The sequence below is a fragment of the Sturnira hondurensis genome, unplaced genomic scaffold (assembly GCF_014824575.4).
Source record: "Sturnira hondurensis isolate 20B ecotype Veracruz unplaced genomic scaffold, ASM1482457v3 Scaffold0005563, whole genome shotgun sequence".
Lineage (NCBI taxonomy): Eukaryota > Metazoa > Chordata > Mammalia > Chiroptera > Phyllostomidae > Sturnira > Sturnira hondurensis.
In genome coordinates, this window is record NW_028078194.1 from 5,643,967 (window position 1) to 5,662,821 (window position 18,855).

Below are 18,855 nucleotides of genomic sequence, written 5' to 3' on the forward strand. Positions count from 1 at the left end.
CCTATTTCTCTGCTTCCCAGTGCAGTTTATCAGATTAAACAAAACCAGCCTTATAAAAAATAATTACCATAATTTGAATGAGGCAATAGCCGTCATTCAAATTGGAAAAAATATCTTCCTTTAAGAGTTTAATAGGGACTTCTGCCAAGATGGAGGCATAGGTGGAAACACTGTGCCTTCTCCCACAACCAAGTTTGAATACAACAAAGGTTTAGTAAACAAAGACGCAGCCAAAGAACAGAAAATTGAACTATACGGAAGTCCGATAACAACGAACCGTTCAACTGGGACCAGTAAGAGGGGTGGAGCCAGCAGCGGAGCAGGGTCAGGCAGGAAAGATCCCCGGACCCCAGGCGCCCAAGCAGCTGGGGTAGCATTGGGCGGACCCAGTGAGGGCACACTCACTGCGGCAGGCCACACATTCGCACATTCGCATGCAGATAAACCAGCAGAGGAGTGAGCAGTGGGACAGACCACGTGGCCCTGGCGGCGGGAGGCAGCAGAGGGGACCTCCGTTGCTCCCCTTTGACCCCGCCCCCACATACAGGGTCACAACCCAGTGACTGAGTTGCCCTGCCCTGGTGAACGCCTTGGGCTCTGCTCCTCATATGTAACAGGCATGAACAGTCCAAAATATGGCTCAAGAAGAACTCAAAACCCCAGAGCCAATAAATCTAAGCAAAAAAGAAATAGCGAACCACTCAGATGCACAGTTCAAAACACTGGTGATCAGGATGCTCACAGAACTGGTTGATTTCAGTCACAAATTAGAGGAACATATGAAGGCTAAACTAATTGAAATGAAGGGAAATGCACAGGAAACCAACAGCAATGGAAAGGAAACTGGGACTCAAATCAAGGGAGTGGACCAGAAGGAACAAAGAAATGACCAAACAGAAAAATGCAAAGTAACAAGAATTCAGAAAAATGAGGAGAGGCTTAGGAACCTCCAGGACATCTTTAAACGTACCAACATCTGAATTATAGGGGTACCAGAAGGGGAAGAGGAAGAGCGACAAGTGGAAAACTTATTTGAACAAATAATAAAGGAGAACTTCCCCAGTCTGGCAAAGGAAATAGACTTCCAGGAAGTCCAGGAAGCTCAGAGAGTCCCAAAGAAGTTGGACCCAAGGAGGAACACACCAAGGCACATCATAATTACATTAGCCAAGATGAAAATGAAGGAGAGAATCCTAGAAGCAGCAAGAGATAAGGGGACAATTGCCTACAAAGAAACTCCTATCAGACTGTCAGCTGATTTCTCAAAAGAGAACTTGCAGGCAAGAAGGAGCTGGAAAGAAGTACTCCAAGTCATGAAATCCAAAGACCTACATCCAAGACTGCTCTATCCAGCAAGGCTTTCATTTAGAATGGAAGGAGCGGGCAGGGTTGGGAATATAAGACAGAAAGCTGTACTTGAACAAGAATTAAATAAAAAATTTATGAAAATAAAAGAATGGAAGGAGAGATAAAGTGCTTCTCAGATAAGGTCAAATTCAAGGAGTTCGTCATCACCAAGCCCTTATTATATGAAATCTTAAAGGGACTTATCTAAGAAAAAGAAGATGAAAAATCTTAGCAGTGAAAGGACAGCAAACTCACAGTTATTAACAACCACACCTAAAACAAAAACAAACCAAGAGGACAGCTAGATCAGGAGCAGAAACATAGAAATGGAGATCACATGGAGGGTTAGCGACAGGGTAGTGGGAGGAGGAGAAGGGGGAAGAAGGTACAGAAAATAAGTAGCATAGACACTAGGTAGAAAATAGATAGGGGGAGGGCAAGAATAGTAGGGGAAATGTAGAATCTAAAGAATTTGAGGCACGTGGTCATAAACTAAAGGGGGGGGATGGTAGGGGAGGGGTGTGCAGGGTGGAGGGGAATGAAGGGGGGGAGTAGACAACTGTAATGGTATAATCAGTAAAATATATTTTTTAAAAAAGAGTTTAATAGTATCCCTTTTATGCTCAAAAGAAAAAGTGGTTTCCCAAATAATATAAGAAAATAATGTTTAGACCTTTAAAAACATTTGTTGTAGTTAATTTTATATACAATTAATTAAAATATTGACTAGTAATTTAAATAGCTGCTGGGACTTAAAAAACTATGCTGATTCCCAAGGTGTGTGCTCAGGCACCCCATGTGCTGCAGCTAATGTAGGTCGGTGATATTCCACATCTGTCAGATACGATACAGACTATCAGCTTGAGGTAGTATGAAATTTCAGTGTTAAATGGCACTGTGTTCTTTTCTGTGGCATTTTTGTGAACCTGGTTCTGAGGTTGTTTTAATAAAAATCAGATACTGTGCAAACATCACTGTGGAACAGGAAATGAGGGTGATGGTGTCCAGTCTTGATTTCAAGTTTTGTGAAGTTATATAGTGCATAACAGGTATAGATGCCCAATTAGTCATTAACTGTAATTGTTTAAGAGTGAAATAGATCTTTTTGTCTTTAATTATGTATATTATTGTAAATATGTATATTATTTTTTCAAACATCTACTAAATTTAGTACCTAAATGCTATTAAATTATTGGGCAAAACTACTGTAGTTATTAAACAGAAGGATTAGATAGCTTTGTTGGTTTGGGGGACACTGAAAAATTACGGAGACTTTAAGGGTACTGATAACCAAGAAAATTTGGGAATCTTTGCTATCTCCATACCTTAAATTTTAACTTTTTTTTTTGTAAAGTCTGAAAGTAACTTCTCTTGTTTAGAGTTTTCCAGAAGACCAAGTTCGCCCTCTAGAGGCAAAACAGTGGTCTTGCTATCGAAGGTTTGTATTCTTATTTTATGGTAGTTTACCTTGAATATGCATGTGCAGTCCTTTTTTATATCTTTATGTAGACTAACATTATACAATATCTTATTGTAGGTACCTAAATAAATTACTAGGTGGATAATTGTCTGTTCATTGACACTCCGTATGCCTTTAATCTGCTGTTTTTCATTTTGGAAAGCCACATTCTCTCTTTTTTATGTATATTATATGAAAATTTGATGACTGGTTAGGAAAAGAACTTTTATTTTCATATAGGAAGGAGTGGAATTAAAATGCAGTTGCTGTCCTCTACAGCGCCTTCTCTGGCTTGGTAAATGGTCATCTCTCCCAGCTACTTCTTTTAATTTTTGAACTTTTCAATTGTGTGTAGGTACTAGTATGTATTTTGGTGCCTTTATCATGGGTCCCTTCGTTTTGGGGAGGCGTGATGATGGTGAAATTGTTCTTTTGACCCTTTTCCACCCTCAAAGATGTATCTCTTTCAGCATGTAATGAGACAGGTTTCTGCCTCTCTCTTTCTCTACTTCTGTGTGTTCTCTGCTCCCCGTTCGTCTCTTTGCTGTCCTTTTCCTTGCCATTGTCATTCTCAAGGAGGACATAATTTTCACTTATTAGTAATAATAAATTTACAGCTTTGTGTCTCTGAGATGCAAATGCCTATGGAACGTTTTTTAGCAGCCCTGACTTTAAACTTTGTAAAACATTATGAATATAAAACTGTATTTTAGTTCCTTTACCATGTACTCCTTTCAAATGAATGTTACATGTTTGGAATCAGAAATAAAAAATGAAGATATTGCCAGTAAAGCCGTGAAGAATGTTAGGACACATCTGTCATGTTTCAGGGTAGGTTGTTAAGTTATTGAGGCTGCAGAAAATGAATGTAGTTAGTAATTCAAGTGTAAATCTGCCTGAAAAATTGAGCAGTGCTAGAAGTACTATAATCAATTCCTTTGAGCTTTCTAAAGATGCCTTACTTGCTTTTAAGTGACAAAACAGTAAATTTATTGGAGATTACAGGACTAGTGTTATTTTATGGGATGATTTTTAAAGCAGATATTTGGGATATATTTGCCATATTTTAAAGTGTGAGTATAGTTATGTTGTTGGGTCAGACTTTTTTCTTTAGTGGAAAGATATATGGTTATAAACTAATTATATAGGAAAGTAAAGTTTGATTTATAAACTTTTTCTCTATTTGATTACACAAATAACACATGATTATATTCTCTCAATAAAATATAAAACATTATAGAAGATACATCTCATTTCACTTTCCCTTCACATTTTTAGGCTTTTTAAAATTTATTTTTCATATGGAAAACATTTTTTCACGTGTGTATGTATGGTGTTACATAAATTTTTCTGTAACATTTCAAAAATAACATGTCTATGTATGTATATTTTATTTTGCTTAATTTAACTTTACATGTTGTGCATCTGTAGCTTTTCGGAGATGCATAAAGTTTGTAAGTGAAAGACAGTTGTAGGTTAACTATTTTTAAACTGTATTCTTATAGTAAATTATATTAAAGATCTAATCAATTTTAGCTCTCCATGTTCATTAACAGTGAAGAAACATAAAAATCATTTTAGGATAAGAGCAAAGTCAAACTGATTCAAGTTTGGCATTTAACTTAGTCAATTCCCAAACCACGTGAATATTCATAATATTATTTTATGAGGATTATCACATGTGTTCTCTTGCAGGTGTGAAATTCCTGCTTGTGGCCTTTTGAACCAGTTGGTGAGCCATGTTAAAAATTGCATCTATTAATTATAAGTAGTACTTCAGTTATATTGTAATTCAATTGACCTAAGTTGTTTTTTTTCTAAAAATTGATAGGCTAAAATTTGAATACAGCTCCATAGTTTATCTTATAACTGCCAAACTGCAAGTGAGAATGATTACAGATGAGCCACGTTATATGTACTTGAACATGATTGCATACTAGATTGAATGTGTATAAACCTTTTGATGTCAAACTGACCATCTTTCAGTGGAAAGTAATTTTTTCTTTTTTTAATAAGCACTGTTTTTATATTGTCACCTTTAATAAGAAAGTAAGAGCCCTGGCTGGTGTAGCTCAGTGGATTGAGCGCGGGCCTGTGAACCAGATGATCTCGGTTCGATTCCCAGTCAGGGCACATGCCTGGGTTGCAGGCCAGTTCCCGGCAGGGGCCAGTTCCCAGCAGGGGATGCACGAGAAGCAACCATACATTGATGTTTCTCTTCCTCTCTCCTTCCCTTCCCCTCTAAAGATAAATAAATAAAATATTTTTTTAAAAAAAGAAGATTGTAGTACTTAGGTGATGTTTCAGATTTTTCATCATTTGTGTATTTTTTTTTGAGTGAAGTTTTAGTTCAGTGATTGAATACCTTTCATGTAACTTTTAACAGGCAAGAAAAAAGAGTTTTAAGACGGACTGATTTCTTAATCTGAGCACTTTATTAATTAATTTATTTTTTAAAGGTTTTATTTATTTATTTTAGAGAGGGAGAGAAACATTGATTGGTTGCCTCTCCCATGCATCCCAACCAGGGGGGTTGGGCCAGGCCCACAACCCACATATGTGCCCTGACCGGGAATCAAACCAGCAACCTTTGGCTTTGCAGGACAACACTCAACCAACTGAGCCACTCTGACCAGGGTTTAATCTGAACACTTTAAATTGTGTAAAAGTAGAATAGGTCACTGTTATCATTTAAACCTTTGCTTTTGGAGTTTTTGTACTGTAGGAACAGGAACATAGAAAGGACTTGAATACATGTGCTTTGCAAGCAATAGCTAAATGTATAACCATTTCTAAAGTGTTAGAGCTTGATTTTCTGGTTACTAACTTCATTGGTCTGTGTAACATTAGAACATTTGAAAAGAGTTCATTGGCTTTAATTATGATTAAGTATTTATATCTTTGGTGTAATACTGAATACCACAAAAAATAATTACTTCATTCATTTTTGTTCAGTTGTGGAGTGACTGAACTATGTTCACTATTTTTGAAAAGTTTAAAAATGTTACACCCTTGCATGTTTATTTTCACCTTTATTTACCTAATATATTATTACCTTGAAAAGGTAGTGAATAACTACCTTTGCGGCTGCATTTGTGTGCTTTATTTATAGTTCAAGATAAATTAGTCTTTCCTATGTGAGAATAAATTGATTTTATAAAAGTTAATTTGTGTCGTCCAAAGATTGCGGGAGGAATTTATAACAGCTCTGGTTCTGAGCAACCAAGATAGGGAGGAGTATGCAGCACAAGAGAGAAACTTAAATTAGTTAAACTCAGGGAGTAAGAACGACAAATTCTCAAATTCAGTAGGGTAGGATTTGGGAGAAATTTTTTTCCTGTTGTCAGAGACAGACTTGGAAATGTTCTTGACTGCTTGTTGTATGATTCCATAAATACAGCTTGAGTATCGAAGTTACGGTAAAGTTGTATTTATTCTATATTTATGTTGGATTTATATATTATGTTAGGCTTCAATTAGACTAAACAAAATTAGACTAACTTTGCAAAAATAAAGTTTACTAAAGCACTCCTCCTATATGCCAGAGGGATATGAAATACTTTGCTTCAAGGTTTCTATCAAGTTTGAATTATCAGATGGGTTTTTAAAAAATATCTTATTTAGCCCTGGCTGGTGTAGCTCAGTGGATTGAGCGCAGGCCTGCGAACCACACAATCGCGGTTCGATTCCCAGTCAGGGCACATGCCTGGGTTGCAGGACAGTTCCCAGCAGGGGACCCATGAGAGGCAACCACACATTGATATCTCCTTCTTTCCTTCCTTTCCCTGCTAAAGATAAATAAAATCTTTAAAATATATTTTTTATTTATTTATTTTTAGAGAGAGGGAAAGAAAGAGAGGGAGAGAAACATCAATGTGTGGTTGCCTCTTGCACACCACCCACTAGGGACCTAGCCAGCAACCCAGGCATGTGCCCTGACTGGGAATTGAACCAGCAACCCTTTGGTTCACAGGCCCACACTCAGTCCATTCAGCCATACCAGCGAGGTCTGGGATGGGTTTTTATCTCTACTAATTGATAGATTCTGGAAGAAAGTTTAGAATTTTTAAAGACGTAATAATTGCCTTAACCCCCTCTACTGCAAGCATGATGGTTTCCCTGGCTCTTGGATCAAGCTGAGGAAGAGAACTTTTATTGTGAGCAGACGTGGTTTTGATGGGGTAGAAATGTCCCCATGAGGAACTTCTTCCATTTCTGAAATGTTGTTCTGATTCTCTATATAAACTGTTCACAGCCTATAGAGATCAAGAGTTTAGTTACATTTGTAAATTGTAATTTAAGTAAATGTACATTGAGTTAATGTATATGGTGGGGCAAAAGTGGGTTTACAGGTGTTGGTATGGGAATAATGTAATAATTAAATAATAATAACAATAAACTCTCTGTTTCATATACTCACAACTGGAAACCTCCTTCTGTCCCACCCTGTATATGTATCAGGCTGCTTTGGTTTTCATATTGTCTTGGAAAGAGAAGCTCCATATTCTCCCCAGCTCCTGCACTTTATTTCTTTGAGACATTATTCAAAGACTCCTGCCACCCTCTTTCTGAACCCATAGTTGGATCTTTTTTCTCCTTTCCCACCTAGTACACCTTTCTGGTAGGTCTCTTTAGCCGTGGAGTCCAAGGCATCAGAGTGTGGTATAGCCTCGGACTGTGAAAGGTTCAGAAACTCTAAACCCTTTCTCTGGAAACTCTAAACCCTTTCAAGAATTTTGAAGGACAAAATTCTTGACTTGATCCTAGATTCTTCTCTAGGATTGTCTGGCTTTCATTTTATTTCAATGAATGCATAATTTACTCGACATACATTTACTATGTTTAAATACAACAATCATGAGCCAGGTGCTTGGGATATAAATGAGTTGTAGCTTTTGAATTATTCCAGTGTAACTATATGTGGAGGAGAGGTGGAGAGGTTCATACACAATTTCGTGTGGTGAGTGCTGTAGTTTAGTTGTGAACAAAGTCTGAGAATACAGATGAATGATGAATTCTGCTCAGATAAGATGTAGGAGTTATGTTGTGGGTATACTAGTAATAGTTCACCAAGCAGACAAGGTAGGGAAAACCACCCTGGAAAGAGGAAGTTGAATGAGCACACCAGGAATGCACAAGACTTCTTAGTTAGTATCAGGGATGTAGAGTAGATGGTCAAGGGTCATTAAGGGTTAGAGAGTTGGGATTTATCAAAAATGCTATAAAATAAGGCACTGATAAATTCATATATCAGAAAAGTAAGGCATTACTCTGGAGGCATTATACAAGCTATATTAGAAAAGGGTGGGTTTGCAAATGAGGACATTAAAATTTATTACAGTTTTCTGTGATCCTGTTTCCAGACACAGTGGCTAACCTAGGGAACATGTCGAGGATACAGGTCCATTGGCCATATACATTGGGTTCTTAGTGTCAGTTTTGTTTTTTCAATTCTTACATTTTTAGTTGGTTCTTTTTCAAATCTGTTGTATCACTTTTTACAGTTTATAGTTCTTACTGAAATTTCAAGCTTGTTCTTTATCTCCTTAAAACATAGTAAATACAGTTGTTTCACAGTTAGTGTTTGATAATTCCAATGTCTGGAAATTCTGTAGGCCTGTTTATATTGAATGTTGTTCCTGACAGTTTTTGTTAGCAGATGCTATTTTTATCTTTGTATGTGCCTAGTTACCTTTGATTGGGTGTTAGGTATAATATTTGAAACATAATATGTATAAAACTATTTGAAGGCCAAGGTGATGCCATCCTTTAGAAATTTAAATTTGTGTGTTTTAGGTGCCTGATTGGCATGAGTTGTGTAGTTTTTTCATCTATCCAGATGAGGCAAAATTCAGATAAAGTCTGTTTTGGCCATTTTTCTTATTAAGCTGTAAAAGTTTATTGATTGTTAAACCAACTTTGCATTTCTGGGATAAACTCCAGGTAGCCATATGATTATTATCCATTCTGTATGTTGATGGATTCAATTTGACTGTATGTGTATGTTTTTAAATTGATATGCTTTATTTTTTTTTTAGCAGTTCTGGATTCACAGCAAAATTTGAGCAGAAAGTACAGAGAGTATACCCTGTGTCCCCACACACCTACAACCTCCTCCACACAGCGTGGTACATTTGTTACAGTGAACCTACATTGATGCATTGCTGTCCGCCAAAGTCTGTGGTTTACGTTAGGGTTCACCCTGTGTGTGTATGTTCTGTGGGCTTTGACGAATGTACAATGAGATGTATTCACCACTAGAGCATCATACAGGATAATTTGTTTGCCCTAAAAATCCTTTCGGCTCGGCCTCTTTATCTTTCCCTACTTTCCTAATCCCTGGCAACCAATTAACTTTTTAGTGGTTCCATATTGTTGTTTTTCTTTAATGTTCAATAGTTGGAATAATGAAGTATGCAGCCTTTTTGTATTGCCTTCTTTCACTTAGCAATATGCATTTATTCCCTTTATGTCTTTTCATGGCCTGAAAGCCCATTTTTCTTAGTGTTGAATAATATTTTAATGTTTGGATGGTACATCAGTTCATTTATCTGTTTACATCTTGAGTTACCTCTTGGTTGCTTCCGAGTTTGGCAATAATGAATAAAGCTATAGTAAACATTTGCGTGCAGATTTTCTTTTGATATAAGTTTTTATTTCATTTGGGTAAATACCAAGGAGTTTGATTGCTAGATCGTATGGTCAGTGGATGTTTATTTTTGTGAGAAACAGCCAAACTGTTTTCCAAAGTGGCTGTATCACTTTGTATTCCCACCAGCAATGCATGAGAGTTCTGTTGTTCCACATCCCCACCAGCATTTGGTGTTGTCAGTGTTTGGGATTTTGGCCATTGTAATTGATATGTAGTAGGATCTTATTGTTTTAATTTGCAATTCCCTGTTAACATAAGAAGTTTAGAACATCTTGTTATATATTTCACATGTTTACTTGCCATCTAGATGTCTTCTTTAGTGAGGTATCTCTTCAGATCTTTCGCCACTTAAAAATATATTTTTTTATTTATTTTTAGAGAAAGGGGAAGCGGGGGAGAGAGAAACATTATTGTGTAACTACACAGGGCCTCTTGCGTGCCCCCTACCAGGGACCTGACTTGCAACCCAGGCATGTGACCTGACTGGGAATCGAACTGGTGACCCTTTGGTTTGCAGTCTGGCCTGCAATTTGCTGAACCACACCAGCCAGGGCTCCATTTTTTAATTGGATTGTTCACTTTCCTATAACAATAAAGACAGAACTCAACAGAATTTCAGGAGTCTTTTTGAATATATTCTGTAGTACTCCTTTATTAAGTGTATCTTTTGCAGATACTTCCTCCCACTTGGTCTTGCTTGTCTTTTTATTTTCTTGACAGTATCTTTCCCAGAGCCAAAGTTTTTAATTTTAGTGAAGTCCTGCTTCTAAATTATTTCTTTGATGGGTCATGCCTTTGGTGTTATATCTAATTACATTAATTATCTACCCTGGCCGGGTAGCTCAGTTGGTTAGGGTGTTGTCTTGATACGCCGAGGTTGCAGGTTTGATCTCTAGTCAGAGCACATACAAGGAGCAACCAACGAATGCATAACTAAGTGGAACATTAAATCATTCTTTCTCTCAGTAAGTAAATAAATTAAGAATTTTATTTTTGCTGAGACCTTTATGCTAAGTGAAATAACCCATTTGGTGAAAGACAAATACCATATGATCTCATTTATAAGAGGAATCTAATGAGCAAAACAAACTAACAAGCAAACTAGAACCAGAGGCAAGGAAATGTGGAGCAGACTGACAGCTGCCAGAAAGGAGGGGAGAGGGGGACAATGGTGGGAAAGAAGGGGAAGGGATCAAAGAATGTGCATGAGTGACCCACAGACATGGACAGTGGTGTGGGGATTGACTGTCAGAGCTGGGGCTGGGGTGGGGTCAGGTGGGTGGGCAGCGTGGGTGGAGGAGGGCAAAGGGGGGGAAATTGGAACAACTGTAAAAGGATAACAATAATAAAAAAATAAAGATATTGATTATCATAGTCTTAGTTTTTTATTTTACATTTTGATCTATTTTTTATGAATAGTGTAAGGTTTGTGTTTAGATTCTTTTTTTTTTTGCATGTAGATGTCCAGGATTCTAATAGTCAATAGACTGTCTTCTATCCATTATATTACCTTTGTTCTTTTGTCAAAGATCAGCTGATTGTATTTATGTTGGTCAGTTTATGGGCTGTCTCTTCTTTTCTATTGATCTGTTTACTTTGTCAGTACCACACATTTATTTTTAAGTAAAATACTGTGATGATTACTGTAGCTTTGGTAAATCTTGAAATCAGGTAGTGTTCATCTTCTAACTGTATTCTCCTTTAATGCTCAGTTTATTATTCTGGGTATTTTGCCTCTACATAGAAATTATAGAATCATTTGGTCAGTATGCACAAATAACTTGCTGGGAATTTGATTGGGATTATGTTGAATCTGTAGATAAAATTGGGAAGAGCCGATATCTTGATAGGATTGATTCTACACCAGTGTGAATTATTTCTCCATTTATTTTGTTCTTTGATATCTTTTGTTGGACTCTTGTAGTTTTTCTCATGTAGATTTTGTGCATACTTTATTAGATTTATACCTAAGTGCTAAAATAATTACTAATTTGTTTTAAGTATCTGCTTGTTCATTGCTGGTACATAGGAAAATGACTTTCCTTGTATCTGCAATCTTGCTATAATTGCTTATTCATTCCAGGAGTTGTTTTTGTCTATACTTTTGGATTTTCTAGATAGACAATCATGGCATCTGTGAACAAAGACAGTTTTATTTCTTCCTGCCCAATTAGTATATCTTTTATTTCCCTTTCTCTTCTTATTGTATTGGTTAAGATTTCCTATAGGATGTTGACAAGCAGTGGTGGGAGGGGCCAACCCTGCCTTATTCTTGGCTTAGCAAGAAAGATTTAAGGTGTTCACTATGAAATGTGAGATAGCTACAGGTGGGTTTTAATTTTTTTTTGTAGACGTTCTTTGTCAGGTTGAGAAAGTACTCTTCTATGCAAAATTAGAATTTTTGACATGAATGGGTGTTGGATTTTATCAGAAGCTTTTTCTGTGTTTATTAATATGATAATCTGTTTTTCTCCTTTAGCATCTTTTTAAAAAATATATTTTATTGATTATGCCATTACAGTTGTCCCATTCCCCCCTTCACTCCCCTCCACCTTGCACACCCCTCCCCGACCATTCCCCCCCTTTTGTTCATGTCCATGTCTCACAAGTTCTTTAGATTCTGTATTTCCCATAGTATTCCTGCCCTCCCCCATCTATTTTCTACCTACCGTCTATGCTACTTATTCTCTGTACCTCCTCCCCCCTTCTCCTCCTCCCACTCCCCTGTTGCTAACCCTCTATATGTTCTCCATTTCTATTGTGAGTTTGCTGTCCTTTCACTGTTCATATTTTTTATCTTCTTTTTCTTAGATAAGTCCCTTTAAGATTTCATATAATAAGGGCTTGGTGATGATGAACTCTTTGAATTTGACCTTATCTGAGAAGCACTTTATCTGCCGTTCCATTCTAAATGAACGCTTTGATGGATAGAGCAATCTTGGATGTAGGTCTTTGGATTTCATGACTTGGAATACTTCTTTCCAGCCCCTATAGGCAAGAGACCTTCTTGCTTGTAAGGTCTTTTTTGAGAAATCCGCTGACAGTCTGATGGGCACTCCTTTGTAGGTGACTATCCCCTTATCTCTTGCTGCTTCTAGAATTCTCTCCTTCATTTTAATCTTGGCTGATGTAATTATGAAGTGCCTTGGTGTGTTCCTCCTTGGGTCCAACTTCTTTGGGAGTCTCTGAACTTCCTGGACTTGCTGGAAGTCTATTTCCTTTGCCAGATTGGGGAAGTTCTCCTTTATTATTTGTTCAAATAAGTTTTCCGCTTGTTGCTCTTCTCCTTCCCCTTCTGCTACCCCTATAATTCAGATGGTGGAACATTTAAAGACGTCCTGGAGGTTCCTAAGCCCCTCCTCAGTTTTTTGAATTCTTGTTTCTTTGTTCTTTTCTATTGGTCATTTTTTTTCCTTCTGGTCCACTCCCTTGATTTGAGTCCCCGTTTCCTTTCCATCACTATTGGTTTCCTGTGCATTTCCCTTCATTTCAATCAGTTTAGCCTTCATTTGTCCCTCTAATTTGTGACTAAAATTAACCAATTCTGTGAGCATCCTGATCACCAGTGTTTTGAACTGTGCATCTGAAAGGCTGGCTATTTTTTGGTCACTTAGACTTATAGCCTCTGGGGCTTTGAGCTGTTCTTGAGTCATAATGTTTTGGTCTGTTCGCTCCTGTTCTGTGTGAGGGTTGGAGCCTTAGGTGTTCACCAGGGTGGGGCGACCCAGTCACTGGGTTGTGATGCTGTACCGGTCTGGCTGAATGGTTCGTTGTTGTCAGACTTCCGTACAGTTCAATTTTCTGTGTTTGGCTGTGTTTTTGTTACTAAAACTTTGTTGTCTTTAAACTTAGTTGTGGGAGGAGGCACAGTATCTCCACATACGCCTCCATCTTGGCCAGAAGTCTCCTTTAGCGTCTTAATGTGATGGATTACATTGATTGACTTTCAAATGTTGAGCCAGGCTTGCATACCTGGGATAAATCCTCTTTGGTCATGGTGTATAATCCTTTTTGTACATTGTTCAATTCAACTTGCTAATAGTACTTTGTTGAGGTTATTTGTGTCTATGTTCATGTGAGATGCTGTTCTGTGGCTTGCTTTTCTTATAATGCCTTTGCTTGTTTTGACATTAGGGTAATGCTGGCCTGAAAGATTAAGTTAGAAAGTATTCCCTCTGCTTGTGTCTTCTGGAAGAGATTTTAGAGAATTGGTATCATTTCTTCCCTGTTTGGTAGAATTTGCCAGTGAACTTATTTGAACCAGGTGCTCTTAAAAAGAATATGTGTCCTGCAAATGTTGAGTTTTATAAATCTCAGATATGTTAGATGATGGTGTTATTCAAGTCTTGTGTAATTTTGCTGATTTTCACTTTACTTGTTCTATTAATTGCTGAGAGAGAAGTGATATATTATCTACCTCAATCTACTTGGCTTTTTTTCCTTTTGTTCCTTTTGAAACTTTGTTTTTGTATCTTCTTGATGAATTGACTTCTTTATAATCTTGTGTTAGTTTAAGTATGTGGAAAAAAATGTGGCCTCACAAAGATGTGTTTAGTAGAGGGAAGACATTTTAATAGCCTTTTAAAGATAATTATGGATATTCTTTGACATCACTCAAAACTCATAAAGGTAAGTTATACTATGGAATCTGAAATCATATAACTGTTGTATTAAAATCCATTAATCTCTCTTGCACTTTGAATGAATGATTTTTACCTGCACGTGGTTTTGCATTGATGATTTAGAAAATGCTGGTTCACCATGTTATACAGATCATTCAAATGTTATAACATTTTATTATACAATAACAATAAAATAGAGCAATATAGTGAGTATTGGGCACTCTCAAACAAAGGCACAAACTTGTGCCTTTTACAAGCTTTACAGAATTTATTTTTCACTTTAAAGGTTGACTTTTATTATCGGCAATGATTGCTTTCAGTTGCTTTATTTGAAATTTCTGACTCAGTTCTTTTTTTGTTTTAATAAATGTTTTATGTTGTTATAACTTTAGATTTACAGAAAGGTTAAAAAAATGTAGGGCACTCCTGTATACTCATTCAGTTTTCCCTAATGTTAACATCTTTCATTACTCTGGACCAGTAACAAAACTAAGAAACCAACATTGGTGCATTACAATTAAGTAAATTTCAGACTTAATTTGGATTTTACCAGTTTATGCTAATATTCTTTTTTTGTTTTCAGGATCCAATCCAGAATACCACATTATGTTTCATTATTGTTTTTCTTTGTGTCTATGGTCTTTGACAGTTTCTCTTGATTTATGACCTTGATATTTTCAAGGAATATTGTGCAGGTATTTTCCAGAATGTTGCTTGAAAGAAAAGTTCTGTGATTTCTTTTCAAATTATTTTAAATTTATGTTTTGATTTTTGAGAGAGAGGAAGAGGGGGAAGAGAAAGAGGGAGAAACAGAACCATTGATTTATTGTTTCACTTATATATGCATTCATTGGTTTATTCTTATATGTGCTCTGACTGGGGATTGAACCTGCAACCTTAGCATATCGGGATGATGCTTCAACCAACTTAGCCAACTGGCCAGTGCCTATTGTTTCTTGTCTAACTTCAGTAAATCAATCTGACACTAACTGTCGGGGTTGTTTTTTTTTTTACCCACACCAACCAATTCTTTGACACCAACTGGGTGTCCTATAATTCAGTTCAATTCTGACACTATTTACCTAGAGTTAGCATTGGATGCCTCAGATTAAGGGAATTCAGTCCTAGAAGACTGCATTCCCCGCCCCCACCTTCAGATGCCAATCACAAGTTTAGGTTTTTAGTATTTACGTCCATCCAGCTAAATCGGAGACTCCCACCACTCTCTCCTTGGGTCTGATAATTTGCTAGAATGGCCCACAGATCTCAGGAAAACATTTTACTTACTAGATTACCAGCTTATTATAAAATAAAGATAAAATTTATGAACAACCAGATAGAAGAGATACCTAGGGCAGGCTATATGGGAACGGGCATTGGAGCTTGTATGACCCTCTATGGGTGTGTCACCCGCCCAGGACCTTGATGTAATCCCCAACATAGGAGTGCTTCACTAAGTAGGCATAACTGATTGATTTATTAGTGAATACCTCAACCTTAAGCACATCTCACCTCTCCAGAGGTCAGGATGGGGCTTAATCACATGGTTGGTTCCCCTAGCGACCGTTTCCCGTCCTGAGGATATCTGGTAGTCTGTGCCACCAGTCAAGACACTTGTGCCCTGGCTGGTGTAGCTCAGTGGATTGAGCACGGACCTGCGAACCACACAATCGTGGTTTGATTCCCAGTCAGGGCACATGCCCGGGTTGCAGGCCAGTTCCCAGCAGGGGACTCACAAGAGGCAACCATACATTGATACTTCTCTCCTTCTCTCCTTCCCTTCCCCTCTAAAGATAAATAAATAAAATCTAAAAAAAAATAGACACTCATCATTTTGTACATTTCAAGGTAAAGACCAAATACATACATATTTTTGTTTTGTCAGATCTTCAGTTTGGGGTTTGTCTGATGACTTACCTATGAATTGACTGGGATAATATTTTTTGGGGAGAAATACTGTGGAGGTGAAGTGTCCACTTTGTCTAAATTTGAGAAAATGTCTGCCAGATAGTCATGTCGGAATAACTGTGGCTTGCTATCAGTTTTTCTAGTAAGTAAAAATAGTGTTCATGATCAAAAGGTTTGTCCAGGTCACCACTCAAGTAATTGCATAGATACCTTTCCTCTAGACACTGTTGTACTTTGGTGTGCAGCAGAAGTTCCTTACGCGTATGTCTCCTTTGGTCACATAGACTATTTAGAGGTGTTTACCCATAGGCCAATATTTAATATAATTAGTCATTTTTAGTGTTTGACCATAGACATTCTTATGTGAACCTTTTTTATAATCTGGTGTCATTGCTCTGATTTGTGCTAGGGCGCCAGCAGGCTTATCACCCTGCTTTAGCACCGTTAGTGCAGTTGTCAGTACACTGACAAAGGCAAACTATTGGCACTAACTGTTATGTAAATACTTTTGACTTTGCAGAGCCCATGAAAGCATTTCTGGGTCACTGTTGAGAACAGCTGCCTATGATAACTACCTTATTTTTTGGACTATAAGACGCACCCCCCCAATTTGAGGGAAATGGGGGTGCGTCTTATAGTCTGAATGTGGCTTACCTGGCCTGCCACAGGTGGGGGGAGGTGGAGCAGTGTCACAGGTTATTAAATATTTTACCACATTCTTTGCTTCAAAAATTTTTTCCTATTTTCCTCCTCTAAAACCTAGAGGAGTGTGTCTTATAGTCCAAAAAATACAGTACCTTTAACTTACCATAATTTACTTTTTGTTTTTTATTTATGTCTTAAGTGTTTTTTTATAGTTTTCCATATTTACTATTTTTGTTGCTTATCTTATTTTGTGTACAGGGTACAGCAAAGTAGATTTATAGTTGTTCATATGAAAATAATATCATAGTCAATAAATAATACATGAATAAATCCTGTTTTGTGTACTCACAACTGTAAACCTACTTTTGCCCCATCCTGTCTATTCATGTTTTCATATATTATATTCTTTCTGCCTGATAATTTTTTTCTTTCTGCCTAATATTTTTTTTTCTTTCTGCCTGATAATTTAAAATAGCTTCTACTGCAGGCCTTCTGGCAATAGATTCAGCTTTTGTTTTTCTGAAAAAAAAATGTGTATTGTACTTTTGAAAGATATTTTCTCTTGATATAGGATTCTAAGTCAACAGGGTTTTTCCCACCATTTTTTTCTTTCAGTATATTAAAGATTTTTCTATGTCTTCTGATTCGCACAGTTTCAGATGAATCTAAACAGGTCTCTTCTGAACGTCCCATGTATTCTATGATGACTTTCCATTCTGGTTGGTGGGAATGTGAGTTCTTCCTCAGCCCTGAGTGAATTCTGGAAACTTCTATTCCCCAGAAGTTGGTTTTTGCCCAGCTCTGCAGTTTTGCCTTACATATGTGCAGATCAGTATTCAGCTAAAGACTCAAGGGGACCCCTATGCAGATTTTTGGAGCTCTTTCTCAAAGGAGTGCTTTCTTTTCTATTACTTTCTGGCACACAAATTCTGGCCTTTCTTGGCCTTTCCAAACTAACTGCTAGGCTCTCTTTGAGTTCCCCCTTCCTGTACTGATGTCCACAATTGCCTCCATGTAAAGCACTGGGTGATCATTAGGCTACCTTGTTTGTTTCCCTTTTGCTAGAGATCGTAGAGGTTGTTTTCAGAAGGAAAGTTGGATGAATTACCCAGTCCACCAAGTACGAATCTACTCAATCATTTTGAAAAATTTTGGCCAGCATGTATATATAATTTTAGAAATATAGATAAAGATTTGAATTTATAATCACATATTCAAATAATATATTTTATAAAGTAATACATTCAGAAATAGTACCTTTTTATTCAGTACTGTTTGCATATTTTTTAAAGATTTTGTTTATTTATTTTTAGGCAGAGGGAAAGGGAAAAAGAAAGAGCGGGAGAGATACATGTGCGAGACAAACATTGGTTGCCCCTTACATATCCAGAACTGGGGACCGGCCCCTCAACCCAGGCCTGTGCTCTGACTGGGAATCAGACCTGCAACCTTCCGGCTTACATGGCCAGTGCTCAATCCACTGAGCCATACCGGCCAGGGTGCAAACGTTTTTGACATCAATATGTTCATTATCACTCTTACCAGTTTTGTAGTCTTTAACCCCAGAGCTCATTATTTTCACTTTTGTCCAAATTGTAAGAGATACAGTGCTCTTTAATTCTGTGTACTGTCTTATTACCAGAAATTTAATAATCTGAAGCCACAAATTTTCAGATGCATTACAGTTTTTTCTTTCATTTGTCTTTAGTTATAAAATTATCATCTCTACAACCCAGTTTCTTACTATGTTTTTTTTCTTTTAATTTCTCAACTACAGTTTACTTTCAACATTATTTTGTATTGGTTTTAGGTATACAGCATATTGGTTAGGCAGTCATATACTTTATGAAGTGTTTTCCCTGCCCACCTGGCACCGTACATACTTATCACTATGTTGTTGACTATATCACAGTGCTATGTTGCTTCTTAAGGAAATGTTTAGTGTTTTTTTATGATAGTTTGCAATTGGATGGTTATACTTCTGAGAATCCTTCCTTTTGTTCAGTTTCTTCTTCTCCTACTCCAGTTAAACAATAAACAAACAATCACAACAGCAAAAACCCCACTGATCAAAAAGTGACCTTCCAAACTAACAGTGATTGAGATAATTTCAGGATAATGCATTTTCTCCAGATAGTGCTTTCCTGTTCAAAATTCTTGGAGAAAACGCATCTGTAGTATGAGCAATGTTAAGCAAATGCCCTTTCTTTTTTCTGAGAGAT

The 18,855-nt window shown here is 37.1% G+C and overlaps 1 protein-coding gene across 4 annotated transcripts in view; it reads left to right on the plus strand.

Annotated features, from left to right (window-relative positions):
- The window catches only part of TBC1D12 (TBC1 domain family member 12), an 89,789-nt gene that overhangs the window by 28,206 nt on the left and 42,728 nt on the right, over window positions 1-18,855 (plus strand). Inside the window, exons 3-4 of one of the 4 annotated variants that reach the window (XM_037047400.1) lie at window positions 2,727-2,785; window positions 4,502-4,538. The exons of 1 other annotated variant lie outside the window; for it this stretch is intronic. In XM_037047400.1, the coding sequence (XP_036903295.1) occupies window positions 2,727-2,785; window positions 4,502-4,538 (96 nt within the window). Of the gene's footprint in view, window positions 1-2,726; window positions 2,786-4,501; window positions 4,539-18,855 lie in introns of those variants that run through there. 2 more of the 4 variants (XM_037047402.1, XM_037047403.1) reach the window with 2 other exon arrangements.